Below are 19,077 nucleotides of genomic sequence, written 5' to 3'. Positions count from 1 at the left end.
TTAATCAGGTGCAAGATTCGCTGCGTTGGCCTCTGTAGGAGTCTGCACATCCAATGGTGCAGGGGGCTGGTACCAAAGGCCGGATGACTGAAGTGCTGTGTTTTCTGTTGGTGCTGGTTCTTGCAGAAGGTGACGGCAATAGCATACATCGTGGTCACCATCTGAGGCTACCACATTACTGTTCCGTTGCGAGACATTACTGTGTATCACCACCAATTGGTCATAGCTACGGCTGAATTCTGACCATATGACCTGGTGTTAGAAGGCCAAGTCTGTGGCTACCTTAATCATAGTGCGTTTTGCTTCTCAATCTGCGTTGAAGGAGGAAATCATTCAGGTTAGTTTCAAGTTTAGGCTGCAGCAGAGTCTTAGCAGTAGGAATTGTGGTTCTTTGGCGCCTGGAAAATAAGTCATTGTGCTGATGAGGGCAGGCCTTGTTGTGGAATACTTTGCAGGCTAAGGAGTGCTGTATGGTAGTCTGTTCAATTCCGTGCACATTTCTCTTGAAACTGCTTGGCTGAGCCCGTTCTACCAAACCTTTGGACTGGGGGCTACTCACGATATTCTCAAAGTCCCATGTGCGACCAAAGTTGCAAAATTCAGCAGACGTGAATTGATGAGTGATGTCTGTCATGAATCTCTGAGGGATGCTGTGTTTGGTGAAGTGTCTCTTCAGCTTGATGATGATCGTTTTACTCGCCATGTTAGGCAGGTAGTCAAGTTCAAACCACCCAGAATATGAAACAATAAGACTGAATGTTATTTAACATTCTGTTCGAAGATGTCAGCTGCTGTGAATGCCCATGGGAGGTCCGCAACCTTATGTAAATGCAGCGGTTCCTTTGCTTGATGTGGCTCGAGTGTATTGCACATTGCGCATCTGGAGATTTCCCCTTCTATGTCTACAAACACGGACAGCTAGTACAGTGATTTCTTGGCCTAGTGTGTGGCTGCTTCCAACCTGGGGTGCCTTGGTGCAGTTGTGTACAGTACCTCTGGAGGACCATCGAGATGACGAATCATTGGTCATGCAGTATTAGTCCATCCTGTACAATCAGCTCATCTCTGATGGTGAATCACTTCCGTGGAGGGGTAGGTCGCACATTTGATAGCTCCCGCCTGTACGGACTTTTGGACCTTTTCCCCCCAGTTTTTTTCAGATTTTATGGGATAAAGCAGTGAAGAGTGAGACAATAAGGAGAAATCCTCCTCCGGTGTATGCAGAATTGGACCAGAAGTGGACGTGTGAGCCGACAAAGTCCTATAAGGGAGACGCGAGCAGAGCTGGTAACCTGGGACAGCATGGCGGAGGGCAACGACCACGGGGAGACGGCACAGTGGTCGACGGAGCAGCTGGTGAAGTTTTTCGAGGATTGCTTCGCAAAGCTGAAGAAGGACACGCTGGACACGATTAAGGCTTCGATTGATCAAGTGGTTCAGAATCAGGAAACCCACGGGAGAGCGATCCAGGAGGTCGAACAAAAGTTGTCTGAGCAACAGGAGTATACAACCATGCTGGAAAGCAAGATGGGGATGATGAACGACCGCCAGAAAAGAATGCAGGAGAAGCTGGAGAAGGCAGAATCTCAGAATTGTTGGCCTCCCTGAAGGCAGTGAGGGATCGGATGCGAGGGCCTATGTGACGGACATGTTGGAGAAGTTGATGGGGGCTGAGGCGTTCCCTCGGCCCCTGGAATTGGAGAGCGCACAGAGCCCTCGCGAGGAAGCCCAGAGCGAACGAACCGACGAGGGCCATGGTGGTATGTTTTCCCCGTTTCATGGACAAGGAACACGTTTTGCGGTGGGCCACGAAAGAACGGAGCAGCAAGTGGGAGAACTGTGAGTTGCGCATTTATCAGGACCTGGAACGGATTTGGTTAAGAGGCGAGCTGGGTTCAATCAGGCAAAAATGACCCTCTTTAAGAAGGGGGTCTCTATGTGCTGTCATCTCTGGGGATTGGAGTTGCAGAGCATGTACTTCTGGCCCAAACTGAATGAGCTCCAGTGCAATACTGTCTCCAGTAGTGGGTTTATGTTCTGGTCAACTATATGGAACTTGAAATTTCCCTCTGTGCATTGAGGAGTTGCTGTACCTTCGGTGTGAACTGTCTGGCGCCATAAGCCATGAGATGTATCTTGGTTCTGGTGCGTCATAGGGGTCTATTTCCCATACTTTTGGCTGGATGGTGCATCATCCTTCGCTCCAGTGTCAATCTTAACTTTAAGTTTGGCTTTACTGCAAGTTATATCAAGAGTGGTGAAAATCTCAGCCTTTCCTGTGACATTGTTGACACTGTCACAATATAATGTTGTTGCAGGAGGTTCTGTAGCTTCACTGCTTTGGTTGAACTCCAATTCATTCAACTTCCTGACACTCCTATCCCTGGAAAATCAAACAGCTGCTATGGGGCAGAGGAGAGCTTCTGGTGTTTGTATCTACAGCACTTGGCAAAGTGGTTCCATTTCCTGCTTTTAATGCATCTTTTACAATGTGCAAAACGAGCTGTGCTATTTTGTAGGTGCTGGCAGTTGCAGTGGCACAAGGGGCCCACTGTACTGTGAATACTTCAGTTTCCCATCTAAAATCTCTTTTGTTTCTTCGATTGTTTGTTTAACTTACAGATATTGCTGTTCTTGCAGCAGCTGCTTGTAGATTAAATCGCTACATACTCCGCAAACTACTCGATCCCTGATTATGTCTTCAGTGAGAGTTCCAAACTCAAATTTCTTTGCCAATATTCTTAGGGTGGCTGCTTAAGATTGCATTGACTCATCTGCTCTTTGGTTTGTTGAATTGAACACATGTTCATCAAGGGAGACAGCTGTTCTTGAACTGTTTCAGGAATATCTCGGAGCCCACTCTTTCCTCCACTGTCTGGAAAACAAAACGACTGAATTCTTCAACGGTCTAAGGGGTTTAATAGGGTAAAAGCCTAAATCCTTTTTGACTTGTCAAGAGTGCACAGCACCGCAGCAAATACGTCACTCCTTCTGGAACTTTTCAAAACTATTCGCAATGTTTTCATCAAATACAAGTGGGTCGATGTGGTCAAGTCATTGTGCCCTTCACTCACCAGAGCAGCCTTCTCCAGCAGATTCATTGTGGGATTCTGGTTGGTAGGTGCACTGCCTATTTGTGCCTCTGGCCATCCCTTACTTGTAGGTAAATGATCCATCATCACAGTCTTCTTGCTTTACTTGCTAGCAGCTAGCTAGGAAGAAGCTCTCCTCTGTGATTTGGCACCAAAAGCAGGTACATAGAGGATGCTTGACACCAAGTGTACATGCAGGGCTTGTACATATCATTGCTTGCTTTCATAAGCTGGTTGAGCTTATGGTGTCACCACCGTGATCTGCATGGATGAGAGCGAGGGAATACAGGCCTCCTCCCTCCTGATAAGTGTGACCTGCTCGCTGCTGCCACTTATTGCCGGAAGACTGCACACAGCCTCATTTCCTTCTTACTTAAAAGGCAGCAGCGGCCACCATTCTCAATAAAAATGCCGGCAACAGTCATTGGGTTCTTTTTCCGTGACCCTCCCAAAACCCGCCCATGGTCACCACCTGCACTTTGAAAACCCCTGTCCTGAATCACTGACCAGGACTTTCAAGAGAGCTTGTTCCTGAGCTCCACTTAATCAAGTGTTGAATGAAGGATCAGTAACTAGTGCTGTACTGTGTCCATTTCTCACTGTTCACACATATTCCAAACGGCTGGGAACAATTCAGTTCTCTTATGGAGCCAATTAAATGGGCCCAAAAAGCTGGTGAAAATAATAGTCCAAACCTGGAACATAGAACAATACAGCGCAGTACAGGCCCTTCGGCCCTCGATGTTGCACCGAAACAAAAGCCATCTATGCCATTATCATCCATATGTTTAACCAATAAACTTTTAAATGCCTGGAGTAGAAGAGGAGTTCTTAAATGCAGCTGCCTCTTAGTTTGATGAATACCCATTAAATTTCACCCCCCTCAAGAAGCAGATACACGCGCGCACACTTACCATTTTGGATTCATAAAGGTACAAGGCTTTCAATAATGGGGGTTTGGGACTGAGCATGCTCTGAAGTGTGGTGTCATCCTGGGTCAGGCTGTCTGTCAGTGTTTTGAGGTAGCCAGTGTTGGCGAGGTAGTAGAGCCACTGCTGGTGTTGGTCAATAGCCACAATCCGGTCCATCACCGCCAGTGCCAGCATCTGAAACAGGAAAATCAATCATCTCAAAACAGCTGCAAGACGGTGGTGTGGGTCGTGTCTAACAGCAGCTCACTGGAGTCACTATCCGAGGAGCCAGTCTTCCCGTGTGACCCAACTACGAGAGTCTGGTAGGTTGTTACAGATATCACAGCAGAGCCCAATCATTCTCATAATTAACATCTCCACTTTGTGGTGGAAGTCACTAAGCAACAGTCAGGAATCCAAGTTGCTTTCCTTTCCCTAATCACATGTTGTTGCAGCCAAATGCGATGCCCCTTCTGCCACCCTGAATAAGATGAGTTAAATAGGCCAAGAACAGGAATCATTTGTATTTGCTTGTACATGATGCGAGAATTCATTAAACCAACTAGGAGCCTCCACCTTGGCATTGGGTCACACAGGTTGAGTAGCTCCTTGGGTCATGACTCCAGAGAGCTGCTGGTACATTGTGGTTAACACAACTGCTTCACAGCTCCAGGGTCCCAGGTTCGATTCCCGGCTTGGGTCACTGTCTGTGCGGAGTTTGCACATTCTCCCAGTGTGTGCGTGGGTTTCCTCCGGGTTCTCCGGTTTCCTCCCAGTCCAAAGATGTGCGGGTTAGGTGGATTGGCCATGCTAAATTTCCCTTAGTGTCCAAAATTGCCTTAGTGTTGGGTGGGGTTACTGGGTTATGGGGATAGGGTGGAGGTGTGGACCTTGGGTAGGGTGCTCTTTCCAAGAGCCGGTGCAGACTCGATGGGCCGAATGGGCTCCTTCTGCACTGTAAATTCTATGAAAATATTACACCACAGTCCTCTAGAGATTTTGAGACAAGTTCAAAAATGGGTAAAAAAAGAACCTAATGTCTGGGGACTGCTCATTTGTGAAATACTTCTATTTTATGGTTGAAATGGAATTAATTTTCTATTCCAAAGCATTTGTTATTTAATGAAAGATAAGTACAGCTTGACTCACATGAGTACTATAAAAGAATAACATGCCAGTGTTATGTATAAGAATCTAATACGGGACTGGTTAAACCCCATTCATTGTAACTCCTCCCGATGCGGTGTTTGCTCATACTTACTCGCCCAATTTCATGCCCATCACAAGCATCTCGACAAACAACCTCCATCAGTGATACCCCGTAACTCTCAATGATGTTCATGTTGTCTTTTTGCAGCTTGGTGAACTCATCCTCTGGAGCAGTCAGCCTCTCCCACATGGTTTTCTGCCCTGTACCACCCAGTTGAAAAAAGGACAGTATATGAAGTGACCTGGCCCAAGGCAAACGTCAGGATTAGATTCCCACTAAGTGGGGGCAATTATTAAGGGAGGGAACATTTAACTGTCAAGTAGTGTTTAAATTAGTAATAATAAGTTAATTGTTACTTCGCTAGGTGTATATAAAGGGGGAATATCATTTGTGAATGTGTTCTTTATGCTTATTGGTTGCTTTGTTTCACTCGAGATTGTCGCGGGGAAACAGATGAGACAATGGGTGTGGGGAGTTTTATGTCTTTATTACCAACCAGCCATTGGAACTTGACAGCAATCATTTGTCACTTCTGGGACATGATAGAACATTCTAAATCAACAGGCAGTGTCTGTAAAATGCTTCCTTGTGAAATACTTCTTTGTAAATTCATTTTAACTGTATTTTACCACTTCTTTCTTTATATAGGGGGCTTGAGTTTAAGAGCAGTGGGGTTATGCTGCAACTGTACATGACCCTGGTGAGACCACATTTGGAGTATTGTGTGCAGTTCTGGTCACCTCACTATAGGAAGGATGTGGAAGCATTGGAAAGGGTGCAAAGGAGATTTACCAGGATGCTGCCTGGTTTGCAGGATAGGTCTTATGAGGAAAGGTTGAGGGAGCTAGGGCTTTTCTCTTTGGAGCGGAAGAGGATGAGAGGCGACTTAATAGAGGTTTATAAGATGATGAGGGAGATAGAGTGGACGTTCAGAGACTATTTCCTCTGGTGGATGTAGCTGTTACAAGGGGGCATAACTATAAGATTCAGGGTGGGAGATATAGGAGGGATGTCCGAGGTAGGTTCTTTACTCAGAGAGTGGTTAGGGTGTGGAATGGACTGCCTGCTGTGATAGTGGAGTCGGACACTTTAGGAATTTTCAAGCAGTTATTGGGTAGGCACATGGAGCACACCAGAATGACAGGGGGTGGGATAGCTTGATCTTGGTTTCGGACAATGCTCAAGGGCTACCCCTCAGCCTGTACCCACCCCTCAGCCTGCAGGGAGACCACCAGGGTTTGCAACATCAAGCGCCGAAGGGCCTGTTCTGTGCTGTACTGTTCTATGTTCTCTATATTTACCCCCATCTTATCCCCCTTTGCTCTCCTTTACTTCCCCCTTCCCCCCCCCCCACCCCCCCATCTACATCTGTCACAGTTTACCCTCTGATGTTAGTTGCTCTGCTGTTTGGCCTTTCATACCTTTTGTTTTCCCTGGGGACTGCTGTTAGCACTCTTTCCCTTGGTTTCTGTGGCTATTAGCACCCTGTTCCCATGGTTTCTGTGGCTATGACTCATCTTTCATTCTCTCACTCCACAGTATAAATATTTCCCACTTTCTCTGCCTTTTAGCTTTGACAAAGGGTCATCTGGACTTGAAACGTTAGCTCTTTCCTCTCCCTACAGATGCTGCCAGACCTGCTGAGATTTTCCAGCATTTTCTCTTTGGTTTCAAATACTTCTTTGTGGTGGGAGACAAAATGGAATGTTGAAATTGAATTTATTTTCTATTCCACAGCATTTCCGTTATTTAATGAAACACAAGTACAGCTTGACTTACATGCGCACTAATGGCAGTGTTATGCATACAATTAAAAACGTGCAGAATGGGCTTCCAGAGCAACGCAGGATTTGAAAGTCTGACTTTTCTCTGGTTTTATTTTCCCAGCATTCCGAAAATCTGACCAGCTGATTCTTAACTAGACAGTGGATCACCTACTCTAGGATTGAACCTCAATTGAAATCTGGATCTCCATTGCCCAATTGCAGTAGAGGCCAACGTTCCATCTTGGTTGTACTCGTGTGGTGGAACTTTGGTTGGAATTTTGTGATAACCCCCCCTCCCCCCATATTTGTTGGCAGTATGGAAACTCATTCCGTCCCTTTAAAGAACAAAAGTGCTCCCCCAAGAGCTGTCGGTCAATCAGAGGGCCAGCAGTTCATCAGCGCTACTGGGTGGTGGCCACTGCTGAGGACCACCCACTTGAAGTAGATGCCATGAGACAGGCAGCCCTCCTAACCAAGTAATTAGTCTGGGGGTGAGTCATTTGGGGGGGGGGGGGGGGGGGGGGGGGGGTTCAGATGGGGAGGGAGGTTTCTTCAGGAGAAGTCACCACCAGTAGGGGCTCCTCTGCAGACTATAGAGTACCCGAATAGGAGGGACCCTTCCACCTCCACCCACCCCTCAGCCTGCAGGGAGACCACCAGGGTTTGCAAGACAGTCTCCCCATGCACTGAAGTGCCCACATTCCGTCGCAGCAATGAAATAAGACCCTTAATTTACCACTTGAGTAGTTCAGCTGGTCTCTGGGCAGGAGATCTATCCTCGCCAAAGTCCTTTCACTTCTGGGTTATGAGATCAAACTCAGCCTAGACTGACAAAATGATTATGGCACGATCTTGGGATTGGACAGAGAATTTTGTTCTGCACTGGACTGAATGTAAGTGACCCGAGTGCCTGATGGGACAATTAATTTACTGAAACAGAGCATACTCCATTCTTTGGCTTTAATCCCTCACTCAAATAAGCGGAAAGAAAAATGATTGTTCACAAGCTGCTATTGCCTTCACCTGAAATATTCATATCCTTACAGAACGTTACATACCAGTTTCCAATGTGTCTGGTTCATCTCGTTTCTGACTCATCTGTAGGTAATATAGCAGCGCTCCGTACAGGTGCGCTCTGACACGCTGGAAACCCCCACCTGTCAGCAAAGTGAAAGTGTCAGTGCTTCTGTCAATCGACATGACTAATACATAGAAAACGTTACCCTGAGGTAATAGGACATTAATACAAGATAGTCACGAAGAAACCAAATAAAGAACTTAGTAGGAATTTTTTGCACAAAATGTAGGACATGCTGCCACATGGGTCGGGAGGGGCATTGAAGCAGATGGCATTGATGAACTGAGAGAGGTTGATGCATTCAGGAGGGAGAAAGGACTGGAGAGGTTGGAGCAGCTAGGAAGACGTCAGTCATGTTTGACAATGCGTGTGTGAGTAGAAACACTTTGCAGACTGAAACGGTCTGCTTCTGTACACATGTAACTCTTCTGTAAGATATCCTCTTACAAGAGGAAATTATATTTAAAAAATTGTGCGTGTACTGACTCAGGACAAAGTCCAAAGTTGAAGCATTGCTCAAAGCAAAGACAATGATACAGAATCTTTGCCAATGTGGGAGCAGGGACTGGAGTCTTGGAAATCCCTCTGGTGGTCTAGGTTATTAACTGCAACTTCACATTTCACTGCACAAAACCTGATGGCATTCAGGCACCACTTCAAAGTTGGAGCTGCTATGGGCAAACACTATTCAGTATCTACACTAACACAGAATCAATGTAAAAGACCCAACTACCACATGCTCCAACATCTGTGGCCAGCTGTTTTGAGGGTCCTTTCTTATTGGTCTATTCTCTGCATCCTAATATTAGTATCAAGGCCGGATGACACTTCCCAAGTTTCCAAATCTTCAGACTCCACACTCTGAAAAGCAGTACACGTCCGCAAGTTCGAAGTTAGTAAGGGCAGGGACCCAGACTGCTCAACAACTCAACAAGTAATATTCAATAGTCAGGGATTCCCATAAGCATGGATTCATTTAAAAAAAAAATCAAGATGGACTTGACGGCCTCCTTCCATCTCCTAATGACGCTATGACCTCCGGGGCAAAAAAGAGATTTGACACAGTGGTCCTTGATCTCAACCCTGCAGTATGCCTTTGTAAAGGGGCACAAAATAGTCCTTCAGCACCTCGAGTCTGTTCCACCATTCAATTAGATCACAGCCGATCTGTATATCAACTCCATCTCCCCTGGATCCATTTCTCTTTCCTGAACAAAAATGTCCAATTGACCACCCACTCAAAGCCACAATCCCTTTTTTTGGGGGAGATTTCCAGAAGTGCATCCTTTCAGTAAGTTGTTCTCTTGACATCATTTCTGAATGACCCAGCTCTAACTCCAAGATTATGCTGTCTTGTTCTGCCCGCCCCCCCCCCAAAGGAAATAGGAAGATAGTGTTGCATTGATAGCTAATCTGTTAACCCCCATATCAGTGCTGCTGTTAAATTGACAGAAATGCAAAAATCAAAAAAAGAATTCATACTGCTCCATGTGTTTTTTATTCATTTACAGGATGGGGCTAGGCCAGCATTTATTACCCATCGCTAATTGCCCATGCGATGGTGGTAGCGAGCTGCCTTCTTGAACTGCTGCAGTCAGTATGGTGTAGGTACACCTACAGAGCTGATAGGGAGGGAGTTTCAGGATTTTGACCAAGCGACAGTGAAGGAGCTGCAATATATTTCCAAATCAGGATGGTGAGTGGTTTTGAGGGGAACTTCCAGGTGTTGGTGTTCCCAGGCATCAGCTGTCCTTGTACTTGTAGATGGTAGTGGTGGTGGAGTTGAAGGTGCTGGTTAAGGAGCCTTGGTCAATTCCTGCAGTGCATCTTGTAGATGGTACACATGGCTGCCACCATGCGTCGGTGGTGGAGGGAGTGAATGTTTGTGGTTGGGGTGCCAATCAAATGGGCTGCTTTGTCCTGGATGGGGTCGACCTTCTTGAGTGCTGTTGGAACTGCATTCATCCAGGCAAGTAAAAAGTATTGTGCCTTGGAGATGGTGGATATGCTTTGAGGCGTCAGGAGGTGAGTTACTAGTTGCAGAATTCCTAGCCTCTGATCTGCTCCTGTAGCTACAGTATTTATATGGCTAGTCCAGTTCAGTTTCTGGTCAATGGACAATAAATAATGGTGGCATATTCATTGGGACCCACCAGTTCTGAGGATGAAATCCAAGAGCTTCCTGAGGATGATGTGAAGAGACGAATCTCCGATAGAGGCAAAGCCAGTTGACACCTCTCCTGCTGACGTGGTGCTGCCGTCAAGGATGGTGACATGCTGGGAGTGGGTACTGAGAGCCTGTTTCTGCTCGCTGCGTACCGTCTGGCTGAGGTGAGCAGTGAGAGTGAATACCGCTCCGGCAACCACGGGCATGAGTTCCTGGGCAGCCTCCTCTTTGAGGATCTAAGAGAGAGTGAAAGACAGAGACAGAGTCACACAAATCTATCAAGACTACACAGCACCGTAAAACACAAGCTGATCAATATTTGCTCCCAAACATTTCTTTGCAATCCTACCACCTCTCAATTTATTTTATGCTTTGCATTCACTAGCTTTTATTTAATTTTACCAGACACCCAAGAACCTGTCACTCTCCTCTTATGTCTTATGGTCCTCCTTTAGCTGTTCACACACTTTTTTTTATACTTATACACACACACAGATATATATATATATATATATAAATAACATTTCTCTCAATATGCATTTTTGTCTCCTGTTCATATCACTTTTGCCATTTATCTGTCTCTAGTTTTCAACCTAAACACTTAATTGGTTATTCTATTCCTTTCCTTGTGGTCTTGATTTCCCTCTTAGCCAAATTCTATTTTTTTCTTTAAATGCTTCTCATCTGTAATAGATGCCAGTCACAAGGAACAGTTCAAGTGTTATTCCTATCACAGACGCAAGGTATTCCAAATCTACAATTAATGTCCATTACTCACTTAACACCAGTGAAACGGAAATCGTTTTGCAACATGATGCTGATGATCCTGCTTATGGGCCGGGTTAGATTCAGAAATTGGCTGGGAGACTAGAATAAATATGAAGTGGGAATCTTCCCCACTTTGGGGTGGGCGATGTCTTTGGGGTGGGCGATGTCTTTGGGGTGGGCGATGTCTTTGGGGTGGGCGATGTCTTTGGGGTGGGCGATGTCTTTGGGGTGGGCGATGTCTTTGGGGTGGGCGATGTCTTTGGGGTGGGCGATGTCTTTGGGGTGGGCGATGTCTTTGGGGTGGGCGATGTCTTTGGGGTGGGCGATGTCTTTGGGGTGGGCGATGTCTTTGGGGTGGGCGATGTCTTTGGGGCGGGCGATGTCTTTGGGGCGGGCGATGTCTTTGGGGCGGGCGATGTCTTTGGGGCGGGCGATGTCTTTGGGGCGGGCGATGTCTTTGGGGCGGGCGATGTCTTTGGGGCCGGCGATGTCTTTGGGGCCGGCGATGTCTTTGGGGCCGGCGATGTCTTTGGGGCCGGCGATGTCTTTGGGGACGGCGATGTCTTTGGGGCCGGCGATGTCTTTGGGGCCGGCGATGTCTTTGGGGCCGGCGATGTCTTTGGGGCCGGCGATGTCTTTGGGGCGGGCGATGTCTTTGGGGCGGGCGATGTCTTTGGGGCAGGCGATGTCTTTGGGGCGGGCGATGTCTTTGGGGCCGGCGATGTCTTTGGGGCCGGCGATGTCTTTGGGGCCGGCGATGTCTTTGGGGCGGGCGATGTCTTTGGGGCGGGCGATGTCTTTGGGGTAGGCGATGTCTTTGGGGTAGGCGATGTCTTTGGGGTAGGCGATGTCTTTGGGGTAGGCGATGTCTTTGGGGTAGGCGATGTCTTTGGAGTAGGCGATGTCTTTGGGGTAGGCGATGTCTTTGGGGTAGGCGATGTCTTTGGGGTAGGCGATGTCTTTGGGGTAGGCGATGTCTTTGGGGTAGGCGATGTCTTTGGGGTAGGCGATGTCTTTGGGGTAGGCGATGTCTTTGGGGTAGGCGATGTCTTTGGGGTGGGCGATGTCTTTGGGGTGGGCGATGTCTTTGGGGTGGGCGATGTCTTTGGGGTGGGCGATGTCTTTGGGGTGGGCGATGTCTTTGGGGTGGGCGATGTCTTTGGGGTGGGCGATGTCTTTGGGGTAAGCGATGTCTTTGGGGCCGGCGATGTCTTTGGGGCCGGCGATGTCTTTGGGGCGGGCGATGTCTTTGGGGTAGGCGATGTCTTTGGGGTAGGCGATGTCTTTGGGGTAGGCGATGTCTTTGGGGTAGGCGATGTCTTTGGGGTAGGCGATGTCTTTGGGGTGGGCGATGTCTTTGGGGTGGGCGATGTCTTTGGGGTAGGCGATGTCTTTGGGGTAGGCGATGTCTTTGGGGTGAGCGATGTCTTTGGGGTGGGCGATGTCTTTGGGGTGGGCGATGTCTTTGGGGTGGGCGATGTCTTTGGGGTAGGCGATGTCTTTGGGGTAGGCGATGTCTTTGGGGTAGGCGATGTCTTTGGGGTAGGCGATGTCTTTGGGGTAGGCGATGTCTTTGGGGTAGGCGATGTCTTTGGGGTAGGCGATGTCTTTGGGGTAGGCGATGTCTTTGGGGTGGGCGATGTCTTTGGGGTGGGCGATGTCTTTGGGGTGGGCGATGTCTTTGGGGTGGGCGATGTCTTTGGGGTGGGCGATGTCTTTGGGGTAGGCGATGTCTTTGGGGTAGGCGATGTCTTTGGGGTGGGCGATGTCTTTGGGGTGGGCGATGTCTTTGGGGTGGGCGATGTCTTTGGGGTGGGCGATGTCTTTGGGGTAGGCGATGTCTTTGGGGTAGGCGATGTCTTTGGGGTAGGCGATGTCTTTGGGGTAGGCGATGTCTTTGGGGTAGGCGATGTCTTTGGGGTAGGCGATGTCTTTGGGGTAGGCGATGTCTTTGGGGTAGGCGATGTCTTTGGGGTAGGCGATGTCTTTGGGGTAGGCGATGTCTTTGGGGTAGGCGATGTCTTTGGGGTAGGCGATGTCTTTGGGGTGGGTGATGTAGGTGCTTACGACGAGCAGGAAGCAGACTCAGAAAGAAATTGGTGCACACTGGTCTTTCTTTCTGGTGGTAGAGGCAAATGTATCGTTGACCTTTTTTCTGATACAGTAAAAAAATAAAAATCAAATAACCATTGGGCGCGATTCACCCAAAAGGGAACGAAGTCCCCTAGCGAGCCCGTTTAGCTGCGTGTTTCCCGGCATTCGGAGTGCCGAGAAACATGTGGCTATTCAATGCAACTCGTGTTGAATAAGAGGCCTGAACGGGGAACGCACGGCTGAGGCCGCACATAGCCCGGTTTGGTACAATGGGGAGCTCTGCTCACCAGACTCCCCCTTATAGCGAGATCGGGACGCCATTTTTACCTCGGGAATCTGAACAGAGTAAGGCTTATTGTCTCGCTCTAACATGCAGAATTGCTAAAAAGTGATCCCACCCATTCATAATTTGTACACATGTATCAAATCTCCCCTTCATTTCCTTTACTCCATGAGATGGCCCCAGCTTCTCCAACCGAACCTTGTGGTTAAAATTCCCCATCCTCTGATCCATTCTGTTAAACCCCTGCACCTTCCGAAGGATTCTCCTTCATAAAAGTGTGGTGACCAGAACTGGATACAATATTCTTGCTGTGACTGAACGAAAGTGTTTTTTAAGAAAGCAAAAGGGAATAAAAACAAACTGATTCTTAGTGCTCAGGGCTGTTTTAAATCCTCAAGTCCTCCCCCTCCTGATTGATGATATACGAACTACAGAGACTGAGAAATTAAGAAATCATTTTTGCAGTTAACCGATGCGTTTTAGTTGTTAATATTTCCAGTGCTACAATCATGAACTGTGTCGTGGTGATAGAAACCTACTGCTTTGCATTTTTACATCACCTTGTCGTGGAGCTCATGTAGAAGGTCCCGAATGACAAGCTGCCTGTCCTCTTCCTGAATCAGATCCAGTGGACACGCTGCAAGTATAATCTCGACAAGGTGGCGCCAGGATTCCAACATATGCCGTTTGGCGTGGAGACACTCCCGTAACTTGTTCCTCTCCACCACATGCTGCAAGATTGTGTTTATCTCCTGAACAACACGGTCACAACATTAGACAAAGGGAACGCTATATAGTCAGCTGGCAACCTATAAAACAGCTTTTCACTGCAAAAGATAAATAGGCTGGAGCGAAAAGAAAGTCTGGGAATGCTGGATCATCCCAGAAACCTGGGACATTCCACGCAGGCCTGTCCAGGTGTGAAAAATGAAGAGAAAAGTTTGGGTGGAAATCCTCTGAAACTAAGTCAACCTGTCTCCTAGCTTTACAGATGCCCACATACTAATCACAATGCAGACCATGCTTGCAAATTAAAAGCACCCATTCTCTTCTCAAGAATGTTTTATTGCAGCAGAGTAATTTGCCACTTTCTATTTGCAGCTCTCCTCTTAACCTCCCTCATTTGTTCCAAAAGCTTTAGTGGAAGGAATCATTGATCATTGGGCTCAGTTCCACACAGAAGACAGCCCAGTTTGTCCTGCTTTCACCCCCGTACCTCCTGACATTAAGATTTTGCTCAAGCATAGGTCGGAATGTCATTCCTAAAGTATCTTTCATGGGACGTCAAACACTTTGCAGCCAATAAAGTACCTTGATTTAGTTACTGTTACAAAGTAGGAAAATACAGCAGTGAACCGGGTGCAACAAACTCCCACATACACATTAATGTGTTAAATAACCATACAATCTGCTTTAATGATGCTGAGTGAGGAGTAAGTATTGGTCAGGAAAAACTCCCCCTACTCTTTAAATAGTGCTATGGAATCTCTCACATTCACCTGAGGGATTAGGTCCGTCTGTCTAGCCTCTCATCCAAAGACAGCACGGTTGCTTCACACTCCAGGGTCCCTGTTCGACTCCTTGCTTGGTTCGCTGTCTGCGGGGTGTCTGCAAGTTCTCCCAGTGTCTGCGTGGGTTTCCTCCGGGTGCTCCGGTTTCCTCCCACAGTCCAAAGATGTGCAGCTTAGGTGGATTGGCCATGCTAAATTGCCCTTAGTGTCCAGAAAAGGGTGGGTGGGGTTACTGGGATAGGGTGGAGGCGTGGGCTTAAGTAGGGCTCTTTCCAAGGGCCAGTGCAGACTCGATGCGCCGAATGGCCTCCTTCTGCACTGTAAATTCTATGATTCTAAATGGCTCTAAAAGTATAGCACTCCCTCAGTTCTGGTCTCAAGTCTCAGCAGAGATTTTATGCTCTCGGCTTTGAGTAGGACGTAAACCCATGACCTATGACTCAGAGGGATGTGTGCTACTACTGATGCTCCATTGGCAGTGGCTATCCTCTGGTATTGGCCCAAGTGTCCATTCCCCGTTTAATGGGCAAGCTCTTCAATCACGACTACATCACAACAGAGATCAGCTAACTCAGTACAGGCAGTAAATCAAACCCGGGAGTTGTATTAGACAGGTTTCACCTGGAGCCCCCACTCGCTTCTCACAATAAACAGAAAATAAAGTGGAGCAGACAAGTAACTCATTGCACATAAAGTCTCACCTCCATCAGTAAAGGTCTTTGTCCTATCGCTGCCATTCCCTGCAGGGCATTCACTTCAGCAACAAGTACTCTGTGAAGGAGCTGGAAAGTAAAATAAATTGCAGTGAAAATGTCAACAGTACTAGGTTATATCAGATTATATATCAGTATTTAAATCAGGTTATATCAGATTATATATCAGAACTTAAATCAGGTTATATAAGATTATATATCTGTACTTAAATTAGGTGATGTCAGACTATATATCAGTACTTAAATTAGGTGATATCAGATTAGATATCAGTACTCCAGCTCCTCAAAGACCGTGCTAGGGAACTGGAGCTGAAGCTGGATGAACTTCGGATCATCCGGGAGGCAGAGGAGGTGATAGAGAAGAGTTACAGGGAGGTAACCACACCCAAGGTACAGGACAAGAATAGCTGGGTTACAGTCAGGGGAAAAAAAACAAACAGGCAGACAGTGCAGGGATCCCTCGTGGCTATTCCCCTTCAAAACAAGTATACCATTTTGGATGCTGTTGGGGGGGATGACATACCAAGGGAAGGCCCTGGCGGCCAGGTCTCTGGCACTGAGCCTGGCTCTGGGGCTCAGAAGGGAAGGGGGGAGAATAGAAAAGCAATAGTTGTAGGAGATTCAATGGTTAGGGGAATAGATAGGAGATTCTGTGGTCGCGAGCGAGACTCCCGGAAGGTATGTTGCCTTCCGGGTGCCAGGGCCAGGGATGTCTCAGATCGTGTCTTCAGGATCCTTAAGGGGGAGGGGGAGCAGCCAGAAGTCGTGGTGCACATTGGTACCAACGGCGTAGGTAGGAAAAGGGGTGTGGAGGTAATAAACAAGTTCAGGGAGTTAGGCTGGAAGTTAAAAGCCAGGACAGACAGAGTTGTCATCTCTGGTTTGTTGCCGGTGCCACGTGATAGCGAGGCGAGGAATAGGGAGAGAGTGCAGCTGAACACGTGGCTGCAGGAATGGTGTAGGAGGGAGGGCTTCAGGTATTTGGATAATTGAAGTGCATTCTGGGGAAGGTGGGACCTGTACAAGCAGGACGGGTTGCATCTGAACCAGAGGGGCACCAATATCCTGGGAGAAAGGTTTTCTAGTACTCTTCGGGAGGGTTTAAACTAATTTGGCAGGGGAATGGGAACCGGATTTGTAGTTTAGCAACTAAGATAGCTGATATTCAGGACGCCAAAGCGTGTAATGAGGCAGTGGGGAAGGGAACACTGAGAAAGTAGAGTACTTGAAGGCACGGAGATGGGTTGAAGTGTGTATACTTCAACGCAAGTAGCATCAGGAATAAGGTGGGTGAACGTAAGGCATGGATCGGTACTTGGGACTACGATGTGGTGGCCATCACGGAAACTTGGATAGAAGAGGGGCAGAAATGGTTGTTGGAGGTCCCTGGTTATAGATGTTTCAATAAGATTAGGGAGGGTGGTAAAAGAGGTGGGGGGGTGGCATTGTTAATTAGAGATAGTATAACAGCTGCAGAAAGGCAGTTCGAGGAGTATCAGCCTACTGAGGTAGTGTGGGTTGAAGTCAGAAATAGGAAAGGAGCAGTCACCTTGTTTGGAGTTTTCTATAGGCCCCCCAATAGTAGCAGAGATGTGGAGGAACAGATTGGGAAACAGATTTTGGAAAGGTGCAGAAGTCACAGGGTAGTAGTCATGGGTGACTTTAACTTCCCAAACATTGAGTGGAAACTCTTTAGATCAAATAGTTTGGATGGGATGGTGTTTGTGCAGTGTGTCCAGGAAGCTTTTCTAACATAGTATGTAGATTGTCCGACCAGAGGGGCAATATTGGATTTAGTACTTGGTAATGAACCAGGGCAAGTGATAGATTTGTTAGTGGGGAAGTATTTTGGAGATAGTGACCACAATTCTGTGACTTTCACTTTAGTAATGGAGAAGGATAGGTGCGTGCAACAGGGCAAGGTTTACAATTGGGGGACGGGTCAATACGATGTTGTCAGACAAGAATTGAAGTGCATAAGTTGGGAACATAGGCTATCAGGGAAGGACACAAGTGAAATGTGGAACTTGTTCAAGGAACAGGTACTACGTGTCCTTGATATGTATGTCCCTGTCAGGCAGGGAAGAGATGGTCGAGTGAGGGAACCATGGTTGACAAGGGAGGTTGAATGTCTTGTTAAGAGGAAAAAAGAGACTTGTGTAAGGCTGAGGAAACAAGGTTCAGACAGGGAGCTGGAGGGATACAAGATAGCCAGGAGGGAACTGAAGAAAGGGATTAGGAGAGCTAAGAGAGGGCATGAACAATCTTTGGCAGGTAGGATCAAGGAAAACCCCAAGGCCTTTTACACATATGTGAGAAATATGAGAATGACTAGAGCAAGGGTAGGTCCGATCAAGGACAGTCGCGGGAGATTGTGTATTGAGTCTGAAGAGATAGGAGAGGTCTTGAACAAGTACTTTTCTTCTGTATTTACAAATGAGAGGGCCATATTGTTGGAGAGGACAGTGTGAAACAGACTGGTAAGCTCGAGGAAATACTTGTTAGGAAGGAAGATGTGTTGGGCATTTTGAAAAATAGACAAGTCCCCCGGGCCTGACGGGATATATCCAAGGATTCTATGGGAAGCAAGAGATGAAATTGCAGAGCCGTTGGCAATGATCTTTTCGTCCTCACTGTCAACAGGGGTGGTACCAGGGGATTGGAGAGTGACGAATGTCGTGCCCCTGTTCAAAAAAGGGACTAGGGATAACCCTGGGAATTACAGGCCAGTTAGTCTTACTTCGGTGGTAGGCAAATTCATGGAAAGGGTACTGAAGGATAGGATGTCTGAGCATCTGGAAAGACACTGCTTGATTAGGGATAGTCAGCACGGATTTGTGAGTGGTAGGTCTTGCCTTACAAGTCTTATTGAATTCTTTGAGGAGGTGACCAAGCATGTGGATGAAGGTAAAGCAGTGGATGTAGTGTACATGGATTTTAGTAAGGCATTTGATAAGGTTCCCCATCGTAGGCTTCTGCAGAAAGTAAGGAGGCATGGGATAGTGGGAACTTTGGCCAGTTGGATAACGAACTGGCTAACCGATAGAAGTCAGAGAGTGGTGGTGGATGGCAAATATTCAGCCTGGATCCCAGTTACCAGTGGCGAACCGCAGGGATCAGTTCTGGGTCCACTGAAGTTTGAGATTTTCATTAATGACTTGGATGAGGGAGTTGAAGGGTGGGTCAGTAAATTTGCAGACGATACGAAGATTGGTGGAGTTGTGGATAGTGAGGAGGGCTGTTGTCGGCTGCAAAGAGACACAGATAGGATGCAGAGCTGGGCTGAGAAGTGGCAGATGAAGTTTAACCCTGAAAAGTGTGAGATTGTCCATTTTGGAAGGACAAGTATGAATGCGGAATACAGGGTTAATGGTAGAGTTCTTGGCAATGTGGAGGAGCAGAGAGATCTTGGGGTCTATGTTCATACATCTTTGAAAGTTGCCACTCAAGTGGATAGAGCTGTGAAGGAGGCCTATGGTGTGCT

The 19,077-nt window shown here is 47.3% G+C and overlaps 1 protein-coding gene across 3 annotated transcripts in view; it reads right to left on the bottom strand.

The window, feature by feature from the left end:
* nup205 (nucleoporin 205) overlaps positions 1–19,077 on the bottom strand; it is a 189,430-nt gene that overhangs the window by 37,009 nt on the left and 133,344 nt on the right. For all 3 annotated transcript variants that reach the window (XM_072484243.1, XM_072484244.1, XM_072484245.1), the window contains exons 27-32: positions 15,582–15,662; positions 13,930–14,121; positions 10,211–10,460; positions 8,038–8,136; positions 5,265–5,413; positions 4,007–4,198 (exon numbers count right to left, since the gene is read on the bottom strand). In XM_072484243.1, the coding sequence (XP_072340344.1) occupies positions 4,007–4,198; positions 5,265–5,413; positions 8,038–8,136; positions 10,211–10,460; positions 13,930–14,121; positions 15,582–15,662 (963 nt within the window). The remainder of the gene's footprint in view (positions 1–4,006; positions 4,199–5,264; positions 5,414–8,037; positions 8,137–10,210; positions 10,461–13,929; positions 14,122–15,581; positions 15,663–19,077) is intronic.

Source organism: Scyliorhinus torazame, chromosome 19, assembly GCF_047496885.1.
Source record: "Scyliorhinus torazame isolate Kashiwa2021f chromosome 19, sScyTor2.1, whole genome shotgun sequence".
Lineage (NCBI taxonomy): Eukaryota > Metazoa > Chordata > Chondrichthyes > Carcharhiniformes > Scyliorhinidae > Scyliorhinus > Scyliorhinus torazame.
The sequence above is the reverse complement of the archived record's forward strand: the minus strand, read 5'-3'. Positions and strand labels throughout refer to the sequence as shown.